Here is a 17903-nt window from a genome sequence, read left to right on the forward strand (position 1 = left end):
AGTCTCTGCCACCAAGGGTGTTTGCCAGAAAAGCTTACACTGACCCGGAGCCACTGCTGCTGCCAGACTCTGAACCTCTGCATCCACTGGCCTGACATGACCCAAGCCTCCAGAAGGGTTTTGGTTTAATTCTCCTTGCTCTCTCTAAGCAGGTAGGCTGCCAAGAAACCGAGCAAGGCCCAGCCCTGTGCCTGATAAACATCTGCCCATGTGGATTTCCCAAGCTTTTGGGAAAGTTAAGCAACTCTCACAGAAGGCCATTTCTATACATATTCTGTATGTATTATTCTGTGGAGAGCTGCACAGAGCCCTGTGCCACGAAATGGAGCTGAGGGCTGAGCAACAGAGCATCCACCACCCCCCACAGGTCAGTCAAAAATAAAAACTGTCATTCATCTGGGAAATGTCACAAAGCCCTGAGTCATTGTTTATTCTAAATAGCACCGGCTCCCATCTTCAAAGTGGTGTTGAATGACTGCAATTGCTAAATGAACTTCAGAAAAGCAAAGACAACAACCCAGCCTTTGTGTGCAGGGCAGTGGATCCGTTGGGTTGGGAGGAGAAGGGAACGTTTTTCCACCTGGGAGAGAAGCCCCAGGAAGCAGAGGCTCAGTGCTCAACGGCTGCTGGAGATAACAAAAAGTGTTACAGGGTTCACTCCTGGCCGTTCATTCAACATAACAAACACCCATGAACTGTCAATGGGCAAAAGTTAAGTGGTTTCTGAACTCACTCCATGCAGGTTTCTTTGTAAATCAGTATCTGTGACTTGGAGGGGTGGATGTTTTCTTGGAGACAAGCTATCACTAGCAGCTCCCTTTCATTCAAATCAAAAATTTCCTAATTTAAAAGTGCCAAAAAGTTACAGGCAACCCATTTTGCTGATAGCAAAAGTCAGTTTTAAACTTCTTTGCAGTGATGCACCAAATCTTTTGTAAACTAGGAAAAAAATAATTTATTTCAAGTAATAAAGAAGACAGTGTTATGGACAATGAAGCATTAATGTTGCATCCCAAAATCTCACAGACAAAAACCATTCCAGCATCACATTCAGCCTCCAAGAGAAGAGCTCAGCACTGAAATGCCTGCAGGGAAAGTAGTGAACAATCAGAATTGAAAAATAATTTGGTGACACAGCATTGACTAATGAAGCACAGTGAAATGTCAGACTTTACATACAGATGAAGGAAAACAACTGGGAAATGTAGAAATGTCCATAAACTGATTGCTACAACAATAAATTTCTCTAAATTCAAGGTAAGTAAAACAGGAGTATATTGCAGATATCTGAGTAACTGGAATTAAAAGTTGTACCTCATAATTATTCATTTGATAATCCATAAGTGAGTGGCACACTACATTGCAAACACTGTGTTAAATGAACAGAAATATTTTGTGTAAAAAATGTTAACTGCCTTCATTACCAGAGATGGGAAATGGGAAATGTCACATTTCTGTACAGAGGAGAGCAGGGCTCTGACACAGAGCCTGGTGCTTTGGGGTGTGTTCAAAGCAAAGCTGGATGTTCCTAAGAATTACCCAGCTGTGACAAACAGCTCTTCCCCCCTCACCCCCTGTCCTGGGGCTGTTGGGATCAGCAGCCAGGCCTGGAACACCCCATGGTTTGGTTCCAGACCAAAGCACAGCCAGGGTCACCTGCTGCCCCTCACCTCCTGCATGGGACACAGCTGAACAGCAGGATGCACAAGGCTTTGCTTTCAGCTTATCACAAGCACCTCCACAGACTCTCAGGCTGTCACACAAACCCTGCTTTACTACAGTTTTTCTAGCAGCAGCGTTTTAAAAATATGAGTTTCTTTTTTCTCTGTTTTATTTTAGTGAACTCTTAAGACAACAGGAATAATTTGCTCAAAAAGAAAGGCTGAATATTTTTAAATTATTATTTCTGTCTTGAAGACACCACCTTCCTTTGCCCTCATCTTCCAGCACAAGCATGTTTGCACAGGTGAGGTGTGTGCCACCTGCAGCACTGTGTATACAGCTGGAGGTGGCAGGGTCACAGTGTTTCCTCCAGGCAATGGCATCAACACCACAATGAGAAGTGAGAACATTTGCACGCACAAAAGGGAGGCAAACACTGCACAGAAAGCAGCTCCAGTCCTGTAGTAATCTAAACTGGTGAAAATGGTGAAGTACAAAGTCCCATCTGGGCAAAAGGTGAGCCTGAGAAGAGTTTTACCTTTTGATACTCTGAATCTTAGCCAAGCAAGGACCTGAACAGCAGAATTCTCTTTCTACACCTGCAGCTGTGTATGTACAGAACTGAAATTAAATATCCTGTTGGCAGCAAGCTCCTAGGTCAATACAGAAAAGCTGTGAAGACAGGAAAGAATGTAAGACTTCAACTGTTATTTAACTTTGTATTGACTAAACGCCTTTTAGGAGTCATAACATTTGTCACAAACACATTAAAAATGACTGTATTTATCCACTAAAGAACTTGTTAGCAACTTAGTGCAAATTCTCATCCTTACCTCAGCTCTCCCTGCAGGAGGCAGCAAGAGTCACCAAGTAAACAAGTATGCAAGTGTGGAAAGGCTTCCTCAGGAAAGCCTTCCCCCACTGCCTGCACAGGGAGGAGATGCAAGGGAGGCCTTGCACAGCCTCTCTAAGGGCACTGACTGTGACAGTTCTCACACCAGCTGAGCTTTCCCACTGCACTGCAGGCAGCTTTAAGTAAAATGAAATTTTCATTTCAGTTTGGGGAAAATCCTGATGAAGAGAATCATGCTGATGAATATAAAACAGACTACAATTAGCATTATCCACAGCAGCCAGTTGACAGATTTCTTGGCGTGCTGTTCCAGGCGGTCGGATTCGTCCTTGAGCTTCTCGAAGTTCTGGTCTGCCATCCTGAGGGAGTGTGACAGTGTCTGTGGAGCAAAGAGAGCAAACAGGGTCAGCCTCTCAGCTGCCAGGTCTGGCAGCTTCCTCCAACAGAGAAAAGCTTCAGCTGCAGGCAGGTGTTACCCCCACTCTGATCCCACCTGGAATCAAGCTACAGGATTTCACACATCAGCACTTGAACCTTGTGGGTTGCAAAACTTGAGGGGCCACAGCTCAACATGCACTACCTGGTTGTCCTGTTTGATCACGTTCTGGGCAGCCAGAGTGTTGTTTTTGAGGCTGCGAGCCAAGCTGAGCATTTCCTCAGCCAGCTTCTCCTGCATGTCCTGGTGGTGCTGCAGCACAGCATCCAGCTCCACTGCCGACTGCTTCTCGTCTGATGTGAGGCCTCTGCAAGAGCACGAGGGGAAAAAGGGATTCACATTTCCTTGTGGGTTGATCTCACAAGTCTGCCCCAGGTTTTACATCTCTACAAGACAACAAAGCCCACTGAGTCAACTGAAGGCATTATATTTTGGTCTCTATAAGCAGGCACTTCACCTAATTTAAAGCATATCAGGGATTTAAAGGTCATTGGGAAAACAGTTCCCAAAACACTGAGCACTGGAATGAGAAATTTTGACTTACTTTCGCCTCCTTATGTTCAACTCCTCAGAATCTGGAAAAATAAAAAAAGTGCTTAGCATGTTCTAAATTCCCATGCAATCACAGGCTGAAAAAACAAGTCTCCTGTAAGGGATTTTTAGATATCCAAATCCTACTTAGCCTCTACCCCGAGGAATATGGGTGTCAAATGCTTACCTGCTTTCTGCAGGGAAAAGAGGACACCCAACATCAAAAGAGGGGAAAAACCCCAGCTGAATCACATCCCTGAGGGCAGGGTTTCAGCCTGTGTGTCTCAGTGTTCTTTCAGGACACGTTAGATTGGCCCAGCTCCAGCTGCTCTAACAGTAGCCATGGAAACCTCAAATTAAATCCTCCCAGTTCCCTACGTGAATAACATGGCTGTGTATTCCAGAGGAACTGAACAACACCTACTCAAAGCACCCAGGATCACATGGTTTGCTCAGAGCAGAAGGGAACAGGCACAAAATAAATTACCCCTGCTAATTCTGTAATTAGAATGTCCGTTTCTGCATGAATGCTACAAAAAGAGCTTCCTGCAAGTCCCTGCCACCATTGATAACAACGCTTCTGCTTTCATCTGTCAGGGGTTTTGGTTTAGTTTGTTTTTAAAATCTGTTGTCTTGAAAAGAAGTGAGGCACTAAATTAAAAGTACACTTTGGGGAATCTTGAATACCTGACCTCCCTCTTCCCCTCTTTGTAAGACTCAGGTTGACTACAGTTAGAGGAACCAACAGACTGAACTTACCATCAGTAGCCAGGGGGTCCTGGGAGGAGAGAGAGAACCAAAACAGCAGATTACAAAGGGGCAGTGATAAAGGACAGGCCTGGCAGAGCGCCTGTGCCCAGGATTTAGAGATAAAGAGGCGCCTCCCCAGGCAGCCTGGGACACTTGGGAGGCAGCTGAACACAAGCAGGACGATGTGTGCAGCAGCGCTGAACGCACCGTGCCCAGCAGCTCGCTCCTCATCTGGCCCGTGCAGCGCGCCTTGGTCTGCAGGTGCACGGTTCTGGTGGCCGGGGTTCTCTCCTTGGCTGTCGTCGGGGTGCGCCCCGGGGCCAGGAACTGGTTTGCCAGAGCTTTTTCTGTCGATGAAGACTGGGAGTGGGAAAAAGCAGGGAGCAGTCATGGATATGACACCGTGCAGCGTGAGGCAGCTGGGGTGGGACCCACACATAGGATAGGGGTGCAATCCCACAGCTGCTTCCCTGTTGTGGTGTTTTTATACTTTGGAGTAAACTATATGGGAAAAATGCAGGGATACAAAACCAAAACTATTACAAAGTATTACAGATTGTAGTCCCCTCCCTCTACCTGTGTAATCCCTTTCCTTTGCTGAGATCATCCCCAAATCCCCACCCTGGCTCTGTGTCAGTCACTCAGCATCCCATCCCCTCCATCTAGAACTTTCCTCCAGGACATTGAGTGATCAGCCAGAAGCCAGGGGTCACCCCCCAAGTGTTTCTCCATAGGCTGACCTAAATGTCCATTCCCCAGTATCCAAACCTTAATTTTTCTTATTGCTCAGTAAATGTCATCTACTTTATGTTCCCACCTCCCTTTCAATGTAACCTTGGCACCTCTCCCGGGGCTCTCAGCAGGAGCCCCCTGAGGTGTGGGAGCTCCCAATTTGGATGAACCCCTGCTAAGAGTCGGCCCTTTTATCCTCTACCAATGTCTCTGGTGCCTCTCCTGCTGCAAAGGTGACCAGCCTGGCTGCCCTCAGTACCCTCAGGGCACAAGAGAGTGTCTGTCCCCTGCTGTTGGCCGAGCAGGGGGTGGCCAGGTTCCTGAGGGGCTCCCAGAGAGACAGAGACGCTTCCCAACAGGGAATTCAGCCCGAACAGCAGCACTGGCTGTACCTCACTGACTAAACCCAGCTCGCTGGCATTTCACAGCTCTCCAGGTGCAGCTGGGAGCAGCCCAGAGAGGTGTCAGGCCTGAGGGACAGCACCTGCCCTTGCATCTCACAGCAAAGGAGTGAGAAAGATGAACACAACACACACTTTGCTTTTGAAGTTTCATACAATACCTCCTTTTAACAAAATATGAATCCAATCTATTTACTCAGGCTTTCACAAGGAGTGCCTAATAAGATTTTATCAACTGTTATTTTGAGAGGTAAGGTAAAAGCAAGCACAGGAAGCAGGCAATAGGTGAATATAAACACAGAATACTGGAATCTTTTCAAGCTGAACTAGTAGATCTTACCAATTTTTCAGCTTCTAGGAGTCCCTTTAGGAAGTCCACTTTGCGAGAGTATTCATTCAGCAGCTCAGGAGCTGGCTTGCTGTTGAATTGAAAGATAACAATATCAAAACCAAAAGTTATCAGCATTTTCTAGCATTCTACTTTCCAAGTGCAATAATAAAAAAACCCCACATGGTTTTTCAAAGAAGCAGAAATAGCCTCAGGTCAGAAATACACTTGCAACCCTCTGTATATCACCTTTTCCAAGGCAGGGAGGGCTCAAGGAATATGTATTTCCACAGGGAAAACACACTGCTGTGGTGTTTGTGGGCTATGGCTGACTTACAGGTAAGAGATTATTGAATGACAGGGTCATTGATGTTGGAGAAGACCTCCAAGATCACCAGATATGATCTTCGACTGAATCCCCCCATTTCCACTAAACCATATTGCAAAGTGCCACATCTGCTCTCTCTTTGAACACTTCCAGAGATGGTGACTCCATCACTTCTCTGGGCAGCTCTTTCCTGTGTTTTACCACTTTCACTGAAGGAATTTTTCCTGGTATCCAACGTAAACCTCCCCTGGCACACCCTGAAGCACAAACCCACAACAGGCACCCAGGGGCTCAGAGCGCTCACCTGGACTGCTTCTTCAGCTCCCGGAGCATGTCCTCCAGAGCAGCCACATACTGAGGGCAAAACCAAGATTTTAAACGACAGCATTAAGGAGAATTCCCCTGTCTTGCAAAGGCTGTGGGTTTAACGCCACAGCGCTCCCGTCTCGGTTACTGAGGGGCCGAGGAGCGGGAGGGGCGCGGCGGCCTCACCTTCTCCAGCCGCCATTCCTCAGGGTCCCGCCGCTCCGCCGCCAGCGCCTCGCACCGGCTCAGGAGCCGCATCAAGTTCAGCTCCAGCCGCGTCGCCGCCATGCTGGCACCGGAACTCGCCTCAGCGCCGGGGGCCATCTTGGGGCGGGGCGCGGGGAGGGGCGGGAAGCGCCGGGCGGGCCGTGACCGCCCCGGTTTATTTAAAAAACCCAAAAACCTCCCCCATATCACCCCAAACCCAAGGCGTGCACACGGGCACAGTGGCAGCTGTCGCTCGGGGCAGCGCTGGGGCCGAGCTGAGCTCTTCCCTCACTCCAAGATGGTGCAGCGCCGTGAGGGGCCGGGGCATGGCCGTGGCCTCAAGGAGCTGCTGTGGGATGGCAGCTCGCCCTCGGCTGTGTCCCTGCATGGAGGTGAGGCGGCTCGCACAGCACCCCCAGCAATGGGAGCTCCCCTTTGCTCCAGCAGCACCAAAATCCTCCCCACCACACACCACAGCCGCGTTAGTGCTTCCCTTTCCCCCGTTCTTTATCACTACTTCATAAAAACAGTAACCCAAGTAAAGGCTTCCTTCGGAATAACTTGCTTGTTAGACATCGATCGACTACCACATGTATTTTTTAAAAGTGCAATGTTTTAATAAACATTTTTATATATGTTGGTCTCAATTAAGGCTATTACCACATTACAATTCTGTAAACCATAGAGAAAATTGTCATAAAATCATACAAAACATTAAGGCAACACACATTGACCTAAACTGACTGTTGGTCCCGTGAGAGTCCATTGTAAGGCAAATGGAAAAGGCACAGCAGCGGAATGGGGGGGCCTGGTTCCTGTACACTCAATCCATGTATTTTACTCAACATGAGAGTTTACTTTCTTTGCAAGGTTTTAATTTAAAGTGGAGAATGTTTGCTTTAAACAACCTTGCTTAACCCTTACAGTACTGTACATTTCTGGGCTGCCTTCCCTCACAGCCACTTAAAAGGCCATGAATGAGCTCACAGCCTTCAAAGGGTTAAAGCCAAAGCTGTGGTCGACTTCAAGAAGAGTCCAGAGCACTGAAAAATTTCACTTCTCCACACAGGGAATGTGAGAGTAAGGGTCTGAGAACCTGCGCTTGAGTTTTGCTGTGGGTTCGTATTCATCCCCGAGTTCCTGAGCGTGGGCCAGTGCAGACCCTTGTGCAATGTACACCGAGTGGATGCTGTCAGTCCGCCTGGCTGGCTGCTCCCTCCGCTGCACCCTCTGACACTCTTCCTTAGAGAAAGCCTCGTCCTGGGATTCTGTACATTTGAACATCCCGGGAGGAAGTTTTATGTTTGCTGTTGGCATCACTGGAGTTCGACGGGGCACTTTAATCTTGGACAGTGTTAAGGAGTATCTGCGTCTTGAAGCCAGGGGTGCAGAGTAAGAATCTGAAGAGGTTTGCGGGAGAGAAGGCACTTTGCAAATGTCTTTGGCAGGCACGCTGGAGCTCTGAGCACAGCAGTGTAATCCAATAATTGCTTTAAAGAAAGAAGATACTTAGAGACTGATAGCAGGCCTAAAATGTAACTCAATACGAGCCACCATGACCAGATAATGTTTGGTCAGCTGGCTGTATGCAATGAAAGATGTAGAATAAAGAAAAGCACTTACTACCTTAATACTGACCTTCGGTATCCACCCGGCCTGGTTTGTCCTCCAGCAGGCTCTCTGTGCTCGCAGAGGTCTCTGAGTCCACGTTTTCCTCGTCAGAGCCTCGCTGGTCGAGCTCAGGTAAGCGGTAAGTGATGTCCTCCCTGCATCAAACACAGGCTGCAGCACCTCTGACACAAGCACCTTCACCCAGCTCATGTTCAGAGGTAAAGCATGTAGTCATTAACTATTAATGCTCACTTCTTTTCTCTCAGCTAGTGCTTTGTATTTTCCTTTCCCCTCTTGTCAAGGCCTTACAGAACAGAGTTAGATCCTTTTGGACAGAAGGTATCCTGCTTTACTACCTGTGTTCCCTCCAAGTGCAAAGGGCATGGCCTGAGCAGGTAGAGGGGGACTTACTTTTCTTCTTTTATTGACTGTATGCGATCGATGAGAATCTCCTTCTCCCGGTTGGCTTCAGAAACATCCTCCTCTTCATGCACAGAGTCCAGCTCTGAGGTGCCACTGTCACTTCCTTTGACCTGAGAGCTTTTACTCTGCAAGACAGATTCACATTAACACTTGTCAGTCACAAGCAGCTACACCCAGCTGCAAGTTTCAGAGTGGAAGACAAATGAGTGGGTCAAAGGAGAGGCTGATGGAATTGATGAAGAGCTGTTAGTTATCCCCACAAATGTTTCAAAACATAAGAAAATTTCCCGTTCACCTGATATCCAGGATTTTGTTACCTTTTTTTGATCTGTGAGGCTCAGCTTAGTTTTAGTAGTCACTTAATGAGTAATATTATTACATCCAATGTAAGTTACACGCAGTGTCTATAAAATATCAGGTGATGACAGAAGAGCCCAGCAGCCCTGCATGCAGTCTGGGGAGGAAGTTGCACCAGTACATGCAGTCGTGATTGCTCAAAAGAACATTTAAAACTGAGTTACAACCCGTGTAAGTATTTTAGTCATGCAAGAGTACCATAAGAAAAACCCATGCGCTGGAGGCAGGCAGTTGTACATACCAGCTTCCCCTCGTAAGGGGAAGAGAACCCAAGTTTTATAGGCCAGAGCTAGGAGAAATGGAGACCAAATTCACTATATGCAGCCTCTGATCAGACACAGTTTGGTTTGTATTAATCAGTACAACAAAAACAAAGAGTATTTTCCCTCCTAGAATGCAGCATATTTTTGCACACCAGCCATCTCTGGAGTGAAGGAATTCTTTTGCCATATCAGACACTCAATCTTAGTTCCACTGACAGAATTACATAGGAATAGATTTTGACCAGTACAAAAGCAGATTCCCACCCCTGCACCCTTCATTTATCAGAACCTCAGTGCAGCTGTATATTTAGCTCCTACCTACAGCTTTGGGCAGTTGCTTTTTTCCCAGCTGATTTCTGACTCGCTGAATGGATGGACAGAAGTAGCACTCCCTCCCCAAGAAATTGGTGCAAGTTTTATTTGGAAGTTTTATTTCAACACTTACCGTGTTCTGCCGAAGCAACGAGAGCCGTCGGAAAGCAAAGCTCTCTGCTGCTTCCAGCTGATTGATTTCTTCCATTTTTATCTTGTACTTCCTTATCTGCTCCTTTATGAGCATCTCTACACACCTGTGAGAAAGGCAAGGTGTTATTGAGCTGCCTCATACCCTGAAGGTTCTAAAACAGCCATGGTGGGGTGGGATGCTGCTCCTGGCTTGGGGGTGTTTGTCACACACGTGGCTGGAGTGAGACCACAGTGTGCCAGCCCATCCCTCACAGCAGCACTGCATGGTAACAGGGTGAAGAGTCCAACACAGCGGGCACAGCAGGACAGGTCATGGTGACAGGTAATGGCACATGTTCCTCCTGGGATCACCAGAGCCTCCTGTGCTGGCTGTACACAGTGGTGAGCACACAGACATTACCACAGCTGCCAACAGCTCCTGCTGCTTCTACCTCATGTCCCTGTGCTGGCACAGGCTGGCAGAGACACAACGGGCCTGCAACTGCCCTTTGCCACCTCTGTGGCCCCAGGGATCAGTAAGAAGTTACAAAAAGCTGTCAGTTTTCAAAGTGTGTTTCCATTGGAGGCAGAGGCAAGGCCAGCCATGCAGTGAGGATGGTGAGGGGCTCTCACAGCCAGAGTTACTGGAGGCTGAGGAGAACAGAGAGGGTCAAGGACAGAACTTTCTTCAATTCAAAGAACAATGCGGAAGAGATCATCGGGGGTTCTAAGTATGCAGGAGACAGTTTAATTCGATATAATATTTTTTATTATGCCTTGGATCTCAGCAAGATAGATAATTAGGGTACAAGCCCCCCAAAAATAGATTATCTCGATGTAAAACCTGACAGTAAAGAGTTATAGATCATCCTACTCTATGCACAGTAAAACAGGTGGAAGGTTTGAGAGGGGTGTATGAACTGGCAGCACTGGCAGAGATAGAATTCAACAACTCTTGAACCTCATCTTCTCAGCTTGATACGAATAAAGTTGTAACAAATACAGGTAGTGGTGCTGACCTTCCATCCCATTCCAAAACAATGCTTCTCAGCAGACTGCCAAAACTTACATGGTTGTTTTTGAGACATCCTTCATGCTGGTCAAGGGGTCAGAGGTATCAGGACAGCGCAGGAGGCACGGAGCAAACACGATGGCCAAGGCGTTGGGGGACATGCGGTTCACATCTTCTATCAAAGACACTCTGAAATTCAACAGCCAGGAAAAGAGATTTTAACCTTGCTAGAATACAAACACCCTGATCACACCTTGCCAGAGTTCCCAAATGACATAGGGAGGACTCTTGGACACTCAGTATCTACAGCAGCCCAAAGAAGCTTTACAATTGTTCCATACCTACTAAGTGGACAACATTTCACGTATCAAAGGACCAGGGAGTCGCCCAGGCTAAGCTAGTCTGGTAGCTTCTTAAAAGTATGTTGGCGATTCAGCATCTTCTCTTCAAAAATCCCTTCTGCCCATGTTCAGAGGGCTGCTTGGAAAGTCCCCAGGTTCCCTGGGTAAGAGCAGCCCTTTCCCAGCAACATTTATCCCTGCTCCTGGCACTTGCCTGTGCTCCTCCTCAGGTCACTACAAGCCCCTCTGTCTAAATCCTGGTGCTTGGATGATTCACCAAGGCTTTGAGATCTACCTTGTCCTCAAAGTTGTTCTTCCCTGGTTTGATCCAAATACCAGGTGTAGAAGTAACCACACACCTGTTCATGAGCACAACTACCAGCTTGAATTCTTTCATTTCCAAACCAGCAGCACAATCCCCACACTGACACTGAAGGTGTTTAACAATTTAGAAGGATTCCAAGCAGCATTCAGACTCAAAGTTTCTCTACAAATGAAGAAATTAAACTCATTACTTGACAAGATGGAAGATGAGTCGTTCCAAGGTATTATGATTTGCTTGTGGGAGCTTCTCCAGGACACTGTAAATGGCACAGAGTTGCTCCTGTTTCTCTGGCAGTTCTGCACAAAGGGAGAAAACACAAGATATTAATTGCTGTGCTAGGCTAGTGGAAAGCTTAAAATTCCTAAATTCTGTTAAATCTTACTGTCACTTCATTTAGCAACTATTACAACTGACTGTTGAAGTACCCCTCGTGGCTCTACAGTTATCCTGCATTTTCAGGTGCTGCTGCTGTTAGCAATCATCACTAAGACCTCCAACACTATCTAGGGTGCCATAATCCCACTGAAGTTAAAAGAATCTAGGTGTTTAAAGTATCTGTATATCCAGATCTGGTTCAGAATAACAAGAAAAACCCTTCCTGAAAGAAAACTTATTGACATGCTTATTCAGTTTTTAGAAAAAGCAGCTGTAAATGACACATTAAAAATAAAAAAAGAATCCTGAAGCAAGATGAAGTAAGCTGGAGGAGAAATTCCCTGAGGAGTGTTTTATGTAAAATGTCTAAAATCATTGTTTTAAGTGCACTGGAAGGAGCTGTTTAGTCAGCATGAGCATCTTAAGAATTTCTTTTCCCAAGGACACAATGAGGTAAAGCAGAAATGCTTGAAGAATGGTTTTTAAACCTACCTACAGCTCTGAGAAAATCATTGTACTGTGCCGAGGTCATCAGTGGGTCTGGCAATTCCCTCAGCCACTGCTTAAGGATCCCTGTGATGGTGTGAATAGGGTAATTCTCCAGTTTCACTGAGTTTGGGTCTGAAAAGAAATGTTTTATTTAGAGCAGTTCATTCCTTTGATGCACACAATGAGATCCCATAGAAATAAGATTAGAAACATTCTAATCTCCCGTTCACAGAATGCAAATTACTATCTTCTGCCTATTTTAAACTTCTGAATTGAGTTGATAAGTCTGATAACACGATTGCCAAGGTATTGGGGGACATGCAGTTCACATCTTCTATCAAAGCCACTCTGGAATTCAACATCCAGGAAAAAGAGATTTTAACCTTGCTAGAACACAAACATCATGACCACACCTTGCCAGAGTTCCCAAATGAATGTAATGAGGCCTCTTGGACACTCAGTATGTACAGCAGTCCAAAGAAAAACTTTACAATTATTTCATATCTACTAAGTGGACAATTCAGAAGTTAAAAATAGGCAGAAGATAGTAATTTAAAGGTACTAAACAGCTTTTGGCAGCCAACAAAAATAATACAGCCTGAACAGTCAGCAAAAAGCTGCTTTAAATACTAAGAAGTGACAGATACTTTCAGATAGAAGAGAATTGCCGAGAAAACTGATATCATGCAATGACATGCAAAGAGTGGACAACACTGCCTGGACCTTCTTGCAGCATCTGCTTCAGCTCCTTCATGCGATTTGCTGATCCTGATTTCCTGTAGATGCCTTCAGTGTAGAGCCCGTGCATCTCCACGTACTCCAGCAGCTTCTCCAGGACCACGGGCACCGAGTTCCTCTCGCTGGTCAGGGCACTCACACACACCCCAAAGTGTCCCCGCAAGGGCTCCGTGTCCTGCTCGCCCTGGGGGTGACACAGCTGTGAGCCCACTGCCCCTGGGGGTGACACAGCCGTGAGCCCTCTGCCCTTGGGGTGACACAGCCGTGAGCCCTCTGCCCCTGGGGTGACACAGCCGTGAGCCCTCTGCCCTTGGGGTGACACAGCCGTGAGCCCTCTGCCCCTGGGGGTGACACAGCCCCTGGGGGTGACACAGCCGTGAGCCCACTGCCCCTGGGGGTGACACAGCCGTGAGCCCACTGCCCCTGGGGGTGACACAGCCGTGAGCCCTCGGCCCCTGGGGTGACACAGCCGTGAGCCCACTGCCCCTGGGGGTGACACAGCTGTGAGCCCTCAGCCCCTGGGGTGACACAGCCGTGAGCCCACTGCCCCTGGGGGTGACACAGCTGTGAGCCCACTGCCCCTGGGGGTGACACAGCCCCTGGGTGTGACACAGCCATGAGCCCACTGCCCCTGGGGGTGACACAGCCGTGAGCCCTCTGCCCCTGGGGTAACCCAGCTGTGAGCCCACTGCCCCTGGGGTGACACAGCTGTGAGTCCACTGCCCTTGGGGGTGACACAGCTGTGAGTCCACTGCCCCTGGGGTGACACAGCCGTGAATCCTCTGCCCTTGGGGTGACACAGCCATGAGCCCACTGCCCCTGGGGTGACACAGCTGTGAGCCCTCGGCCCCTGCCCCAGCCAGGCAGTGCCGTGGCTTCCTGCTACAACCACCTCGTGCTTCCAGAAAGTGCTAGAGCTGAGTGGTTTATTCTGATTTGGATCATAAGGCAGAGTTGCTGAGCTGCAGCAATAAAGAGCCTTTATGGTTCACACTGCAGGATTGCTTTATCAGTTTGGCCAATACTGCACACACACTCTGTGAGAAGGGTTCCTAAATTAGCTCAAGCATCACCTCCTAAGAGAATGCTCTGTTTCTGCAGAGGGTCCCTCTCTGACTGAGGAGGGAACTGTTGAAGCAGTTTTTATTCAGTGCCTGGGCATTCACTGTTCATTTACTGAGAAATAAAGGCAGCATTTTGCATGCACCACTTCTGGTACTACAGAACCCCATCCCAGATCCACGGGCCTTACCTTTTTCCCACAAGAGGTACAGCTGCTCTGGATTTTGGGCATGCACTTCTTGTGACAAGTCAGCTTGCAAACTAGAGAAAGGAGCAAACTGTTACAAGCATCTAAATCACACTTTGTACCCTACATTACCCACTTTCTACATGGCCTGTTCACTCACCACTGCATAGACAGGCCTTCTCCATGGGCCAGATGTAGGAGGAGCAGTGCTCACACGACTGCCGGATGCTCACTTGGTAATTGGTGAACACGTGGCCATTGTGCTCTTCAATCTGTGAGAGACAACAAGGAACCAATGAACTCTTCTTGCCTCTTAAAAATTATTATTATTGTTATTGTTATTGTTATTACTATTATTACTATTATTATTATTACTATTATTACTATTATTATTACTATTATTATTATTACTATTACTAGTACTACTATTATACCTTATTATTTTTAATAACGCCATCTACCCTATCTCACATTTCCACTTTTTATTTTACAATTATTTTGCCCTGAAACCAAATTTCACCCTATCTTAAGGAACTTAGGTTTGCTGGAATATTTCAGAATTGACTTGCTGCCTTAAAGTTCATCAGTAAAAGAGCTGTAGTTTTGTTATTAATATTTAGTAGTTGTTTGCTTTTAAACAGCCCATGCTTGAGAAAGCCTTTAGACTTTAAAGGAAGCTATGGACAAGCAAGATAATACTTGAATACCACCTATCACTGCATGAGAAAGATCTCTGCTTTGTGAAAACTGGTTTTCTATTGTCACATCTTCATAAAAGAGGTAAGTGAATGAGCATGCAAAACAAACCAGACCATCAGTACAAAATCAAGCTCTTCAAAGGGTGTTTGTGTTCTGTGAGTGCACCTGAGGACTTGGATTATTGCACAAAGAAAGCACTTACTGCACGATCCTGCTTCCGTTTCTTCTTCTGGGCTTTGGTTTGCTGCAATGGGAAACAAAACTGGCCTTAGTCTTTGAAATTCAGACATCCCATTCCTTTTTTTCCCCCTTATCGAGTTTCCCAGACTTTACTTCACCTCCAGACATTCGAGACACTATCCTGCAGCTTCAGCTTGGTTTGAGGGTTGTCTGAGCTCACACTATCAACTTCCTAAAAACCAGCTGAGCTCACTGCCTGATGACAAAGCAACTCCATCTCTCAAACCTCCAGAGAACTCCTATGTTTTCACCAAAAAACTGCACACTTTCAGATTCTGAAAATATTAAGTTAAGAAATTAACAATTCCATAAAGGTGTATCAGCAATCGGAATTTGTTATGCACATGATGTGTGTATGGCAAGTGTTTCCCAAATAATAAAAAATGCCATGGAAAAGGTTTTTGAGGTAACACAGGTGCCCTATGTTAACAGAGCAACAGTGTTTCACCATACCATAAACCAGCAGCAGAACAACTTTCATACCTTGGGCTGCTCAGGTTCCTCTTTCTTTGTATATCCTCTGATGAATTCATCCAGAAGGGATAGAAAGAGATTCAAAACCAGCTTGACTTCTTTCTCTTCCCTTTTTTTGGCCAGGTTTGTAACTAGGAGCTGGTAATTTTCCACCAGATCTTTATAGCCAACATGGATTTGTCCGTTCTAAAGAAGGAAAAATACTTGTCAGACATTCCTTTTTAATACTGTTGAGACAGTTTCATATTTTCATGTACTTAAGCTCAGAGGTGAAAACTCACAGCCATGATCAAAGTCAAAGATAACAGCCCATGACAGAAACAAGTTAACACACTTCCCTCCTGCACTGTCCAACAGCACTTGGCTGACACAAGGCAGTGTCAGAAGAATATTGGAAAAGCTGTTGGCTCCTCTCCTCAGCATTAGGAGGCTGAAGGCAGCAAAATCCATCCATTTCTAAAAATAAATTTATGGCTGAGTGAATGAGCAAAGGAAAACAAAGCAGGTTGCTTGAGATTACAGCAGAACTGCAAAATGAGTCTAACATTCAGCTCTGAATTCTGTGCTGAGAATTGCTGAACTGCTTTGTTGAAGAGCTGCAGGCCAAGCCTTTAACCTGCACACTCAATTCATTTATTGCCTGCCAACTTTCCTTTATTGAGACTTACTACTTACAGGAGCAGAGTACATGGTCTTGATGTTTCCTCTGAACTTCTCTGTGGCTTCAAAAAACAAACATTCAACACCAGACTTCTGGGAGCGTAAGTCATTGATCTAGGAAAAAATACATCTGCATCAGATTTTGTTAAAAAAAGAACATCTGAACAGAGTTAGGCTTCAGTGGCTGGGCTTAGTCATTTGTGACCATTCCAATTATTTAAAACAACATTTTTTTAATGCACTGTGCTGATGATACAAAACAGTAGAGTTGGCTAGTTGGGCTTTAGAGAACTCTCTATTTACAACTCTTGCTTTTTTTTTTTAATACAAGTTTTGCTGCCCACTCATTTGTAAACAAAGAATTAACATGAATGCCTTGTATTGTATTTAATGCAATATTATGCATTCAGTGACTTATGGAAAAGAACAGAAAGGGCCTTAATCCAGACTAACTCAGTCAAACCATCCAATCAATTCCCTTTTGCTTTAGATTATAACACAAACTTGCACCTAGACCAGCAGGCTCTAAAACTCTACACACACAGTGAACAAAGGTTTGAATTTTCCTGGCTGGGAGCCTTTCACCTTGTTCAGGAGGAACTCATCCAGGTGTTTCAGCTCATTGGCGTTTGCAATCTCCCGGACCATGGATGCGCGCCAGTTCTGGGACGCGCTGGCGATCTTGCTGATCTTTATGGTTCTGTTCTTCTTGGCTTTGCTGCTCTCCTTCCCAGCCTGGGGGCGGCCTGGCTGCCCCAAGGAAGCTGCCAAAGAAATGGATCTGGATGTTCAAGCAGGGTGAGGGAATTGTGCAGCGTTTGTTTCCTCACAGGAAAGACGCGCCGTGCTGAGGGTTGAACCACCAGACTCACCTTCTGAAACCTTCTGGACACCTCCTGTGTCTGTAAAGAGGACACAAGACACCAGGGAGAGGCCGTCTCCTTCCTCAATCACATCAGAACTCTCCTTTGCAATTTTCTTGTCTGGCTTTTTCCCCAAAAGTCTGCGCAAAGGGCTTTTGAAAGCAGACCTGAATACAAAAGCAGATACGAGTCTGTCCCATTTGTAATGGAAGCTGGCTCTGCCACAAGAACAGGCTCTTAACAATAACCCACAACAGGGTTCACAACTATGGGGAATGTTTAAGGCCCTACCTGCAGAAAAACTGAGCAGCACAAAAAAAAGGAAAGACAATGTGAAAGCAGCCCTGGACTTTCTGGTATTCACAAGATCAGAGCACTACCTTCAGCACACACAGACAACACCTCACGTATCCAAAACATCACTTCTGGCTCAGGAAGTCTCTGGGCTGCAGAATGCCAGAGGCTGGAGCAGGCCAGGGAAGCAGCATTACACACTTGCTGGGCTCTTCAGCTTTTCTACTGGTGTTGAATTACACTACATGAACCTTTAATCCCAGCTGTAAGTTGGTTCTTATTTTAAAAAGAACCAGTTCACAGAAAGTGTTATGCAAGCAGAGAATCTGTTCCTCAGCAGGCTCAGATATCATGCTCAGAGCAACACGAAGCAGCAACACAGCCACTCATGGAGCCGATGCCAGCTTGTGCCTCTGCACCGTCACAGTCTCAAGCTGCCTAACTCAAGTACCAATGGAAAATCGCTTTTTTTTTTCATTTTCTGAAAGACAGGCCATTCCCACACACAAGCC

At 46.3% G+C, this 17903-nt stretch overlaps 2 protein-coding genes across 3 annotated transcripts in view; both read right to left on the bottom strand.

The window, feature by feature from the left end:
• Window positions 1-930: 930 nt before the first annotated feature.
• USE1 (unconventional SNARE in the ER 1) lies at window positions 931-6651 on the bottom strand. Of its 2 annotated transcripts, XR_010785089.1 has the most exons (9): window positions 6514-6651; window positions 6326-6375; window positions 5706-5784; window positions 4440-4592; window positions 4242-4260; window positions 3496-3526; window positions 3096-3258; window positions 2201-2894; window positions 931-1085 (listed from the first exon to the last, which is right to left on the bottom strand). XR_010785089.1 is itself a non-coding variant. In XM_066566373.1 (8 exons), the coding sequence occupies exons 1-8, from the start codon at window positions 6649-6651 to the stop codon at window positions 2712-2714; spliced, it is 816 nt and encodes a 271-aa protein (XP_066422470.1). In that variant the 3' UTR covers window positions 931-2711. The 2 variants fall into 2 exon arrangements, 1 of the variants encoding a protein (XP_066422470.1); XM_066566373.1 differs by having other exon boundaries at window positions 931-2894.
• Window positions 6652-7127: 476 nt separating this feature from the next.
• The window catches only part of MYO9B (myosin IXB), a 46948-nt gene continuing 36172 nt past the window's right edge, over window positions 7128-17903 (bottom strand). Inside the window, exons 27-41 of the mRNA XM_066566256.1 lie at window positions 17107-17264; window positions 16820-16998; window positions 16250-16348; window positions 15584-15760; window positions 15063-15104; window positions 14322-14433; window positions 14165-14235; window positions 12898-13096; window positions 12178-12306; window positions 11501-11606; window positions 10702-10833; window positions 9634-9757; window positions 8557-8693; window positions 8173-8300; window positions 7128-8024 (exon numbers count right to left, since the gene is read on the bottom strand). Coding sequence (XP_066422353.1) covers window positions 7588-8024; window positions 8173-8300; window positions 8557-8693; window positions 9634-9757; window positions 10702-10833; window positions 11501-11606; window positions 12178-12306; window positions 12898-13096; window positions 14165-14235; window positions 14322-14433; window positions 15063-15104; window positions 15584-15760; window positions 16250-16348; window positions 16820-16998; window positions 17107-17264 — 2230 coding nt within the window. The 3' untranslated portion in view covers window positions 7128-7587. The remainder of the gene's footprint in view (window positions 8025-8172; window positions 8301-8556; window positions 8694-9633; window positions 9758-10701; window positions 10834-11500; window positions 11607-12177; window positions 12307-12897; window positions 13097-14164; window positions 14236-14321; window positions 14434-15062; window positions 15105-15583; window positions 15761-16249; window positions 16349-16819; window positions 16999-17106; window positions 17265-17903) is intronic.

This window comes from Molothrus aeneus, chromosome 27 (assembly GCF_037042795.1).
Source record: "Molothrus aeneus isolate 106 chromosome 27, BPBGC_Maene_1.0, whole genome shotgun sequence".
In the NCBI taxonomy this organism is placed as follows: Eukaryota; Metazoa; Chordata; class Aves; order Passeriformes; family Icteridae; genus Molothrus; species Molothrus aeneus.

What these genes read in the sequence shown, in the direction of transcription:
- USE1 (XM_066566373.1), bottom strand. Translation starts at nt 6,651, where the DNA reads ATGGCCCCCGGCGCTGAGGCGAGTTCCGGTGCCAGCATGGCGGCGACG. An exon ending in TTGAACATAAGGAGGCGAAA is followed by an intron (nt 3,259 to 3,495) that starts GTAAGTCAAAAT and finishes GTGCTCTTGCAG; the next exon opens with AGGCCTCACATCAGACGAGA. An exon ending in TGATCAAACAGGACAACCAG is followed by an intron (nt 2,895 to 3,095) that starts GTAGTGCATGTT and finishes TTTGCTCCACAG; the next exon opens with ACACTGTCACACTCCCTCAG.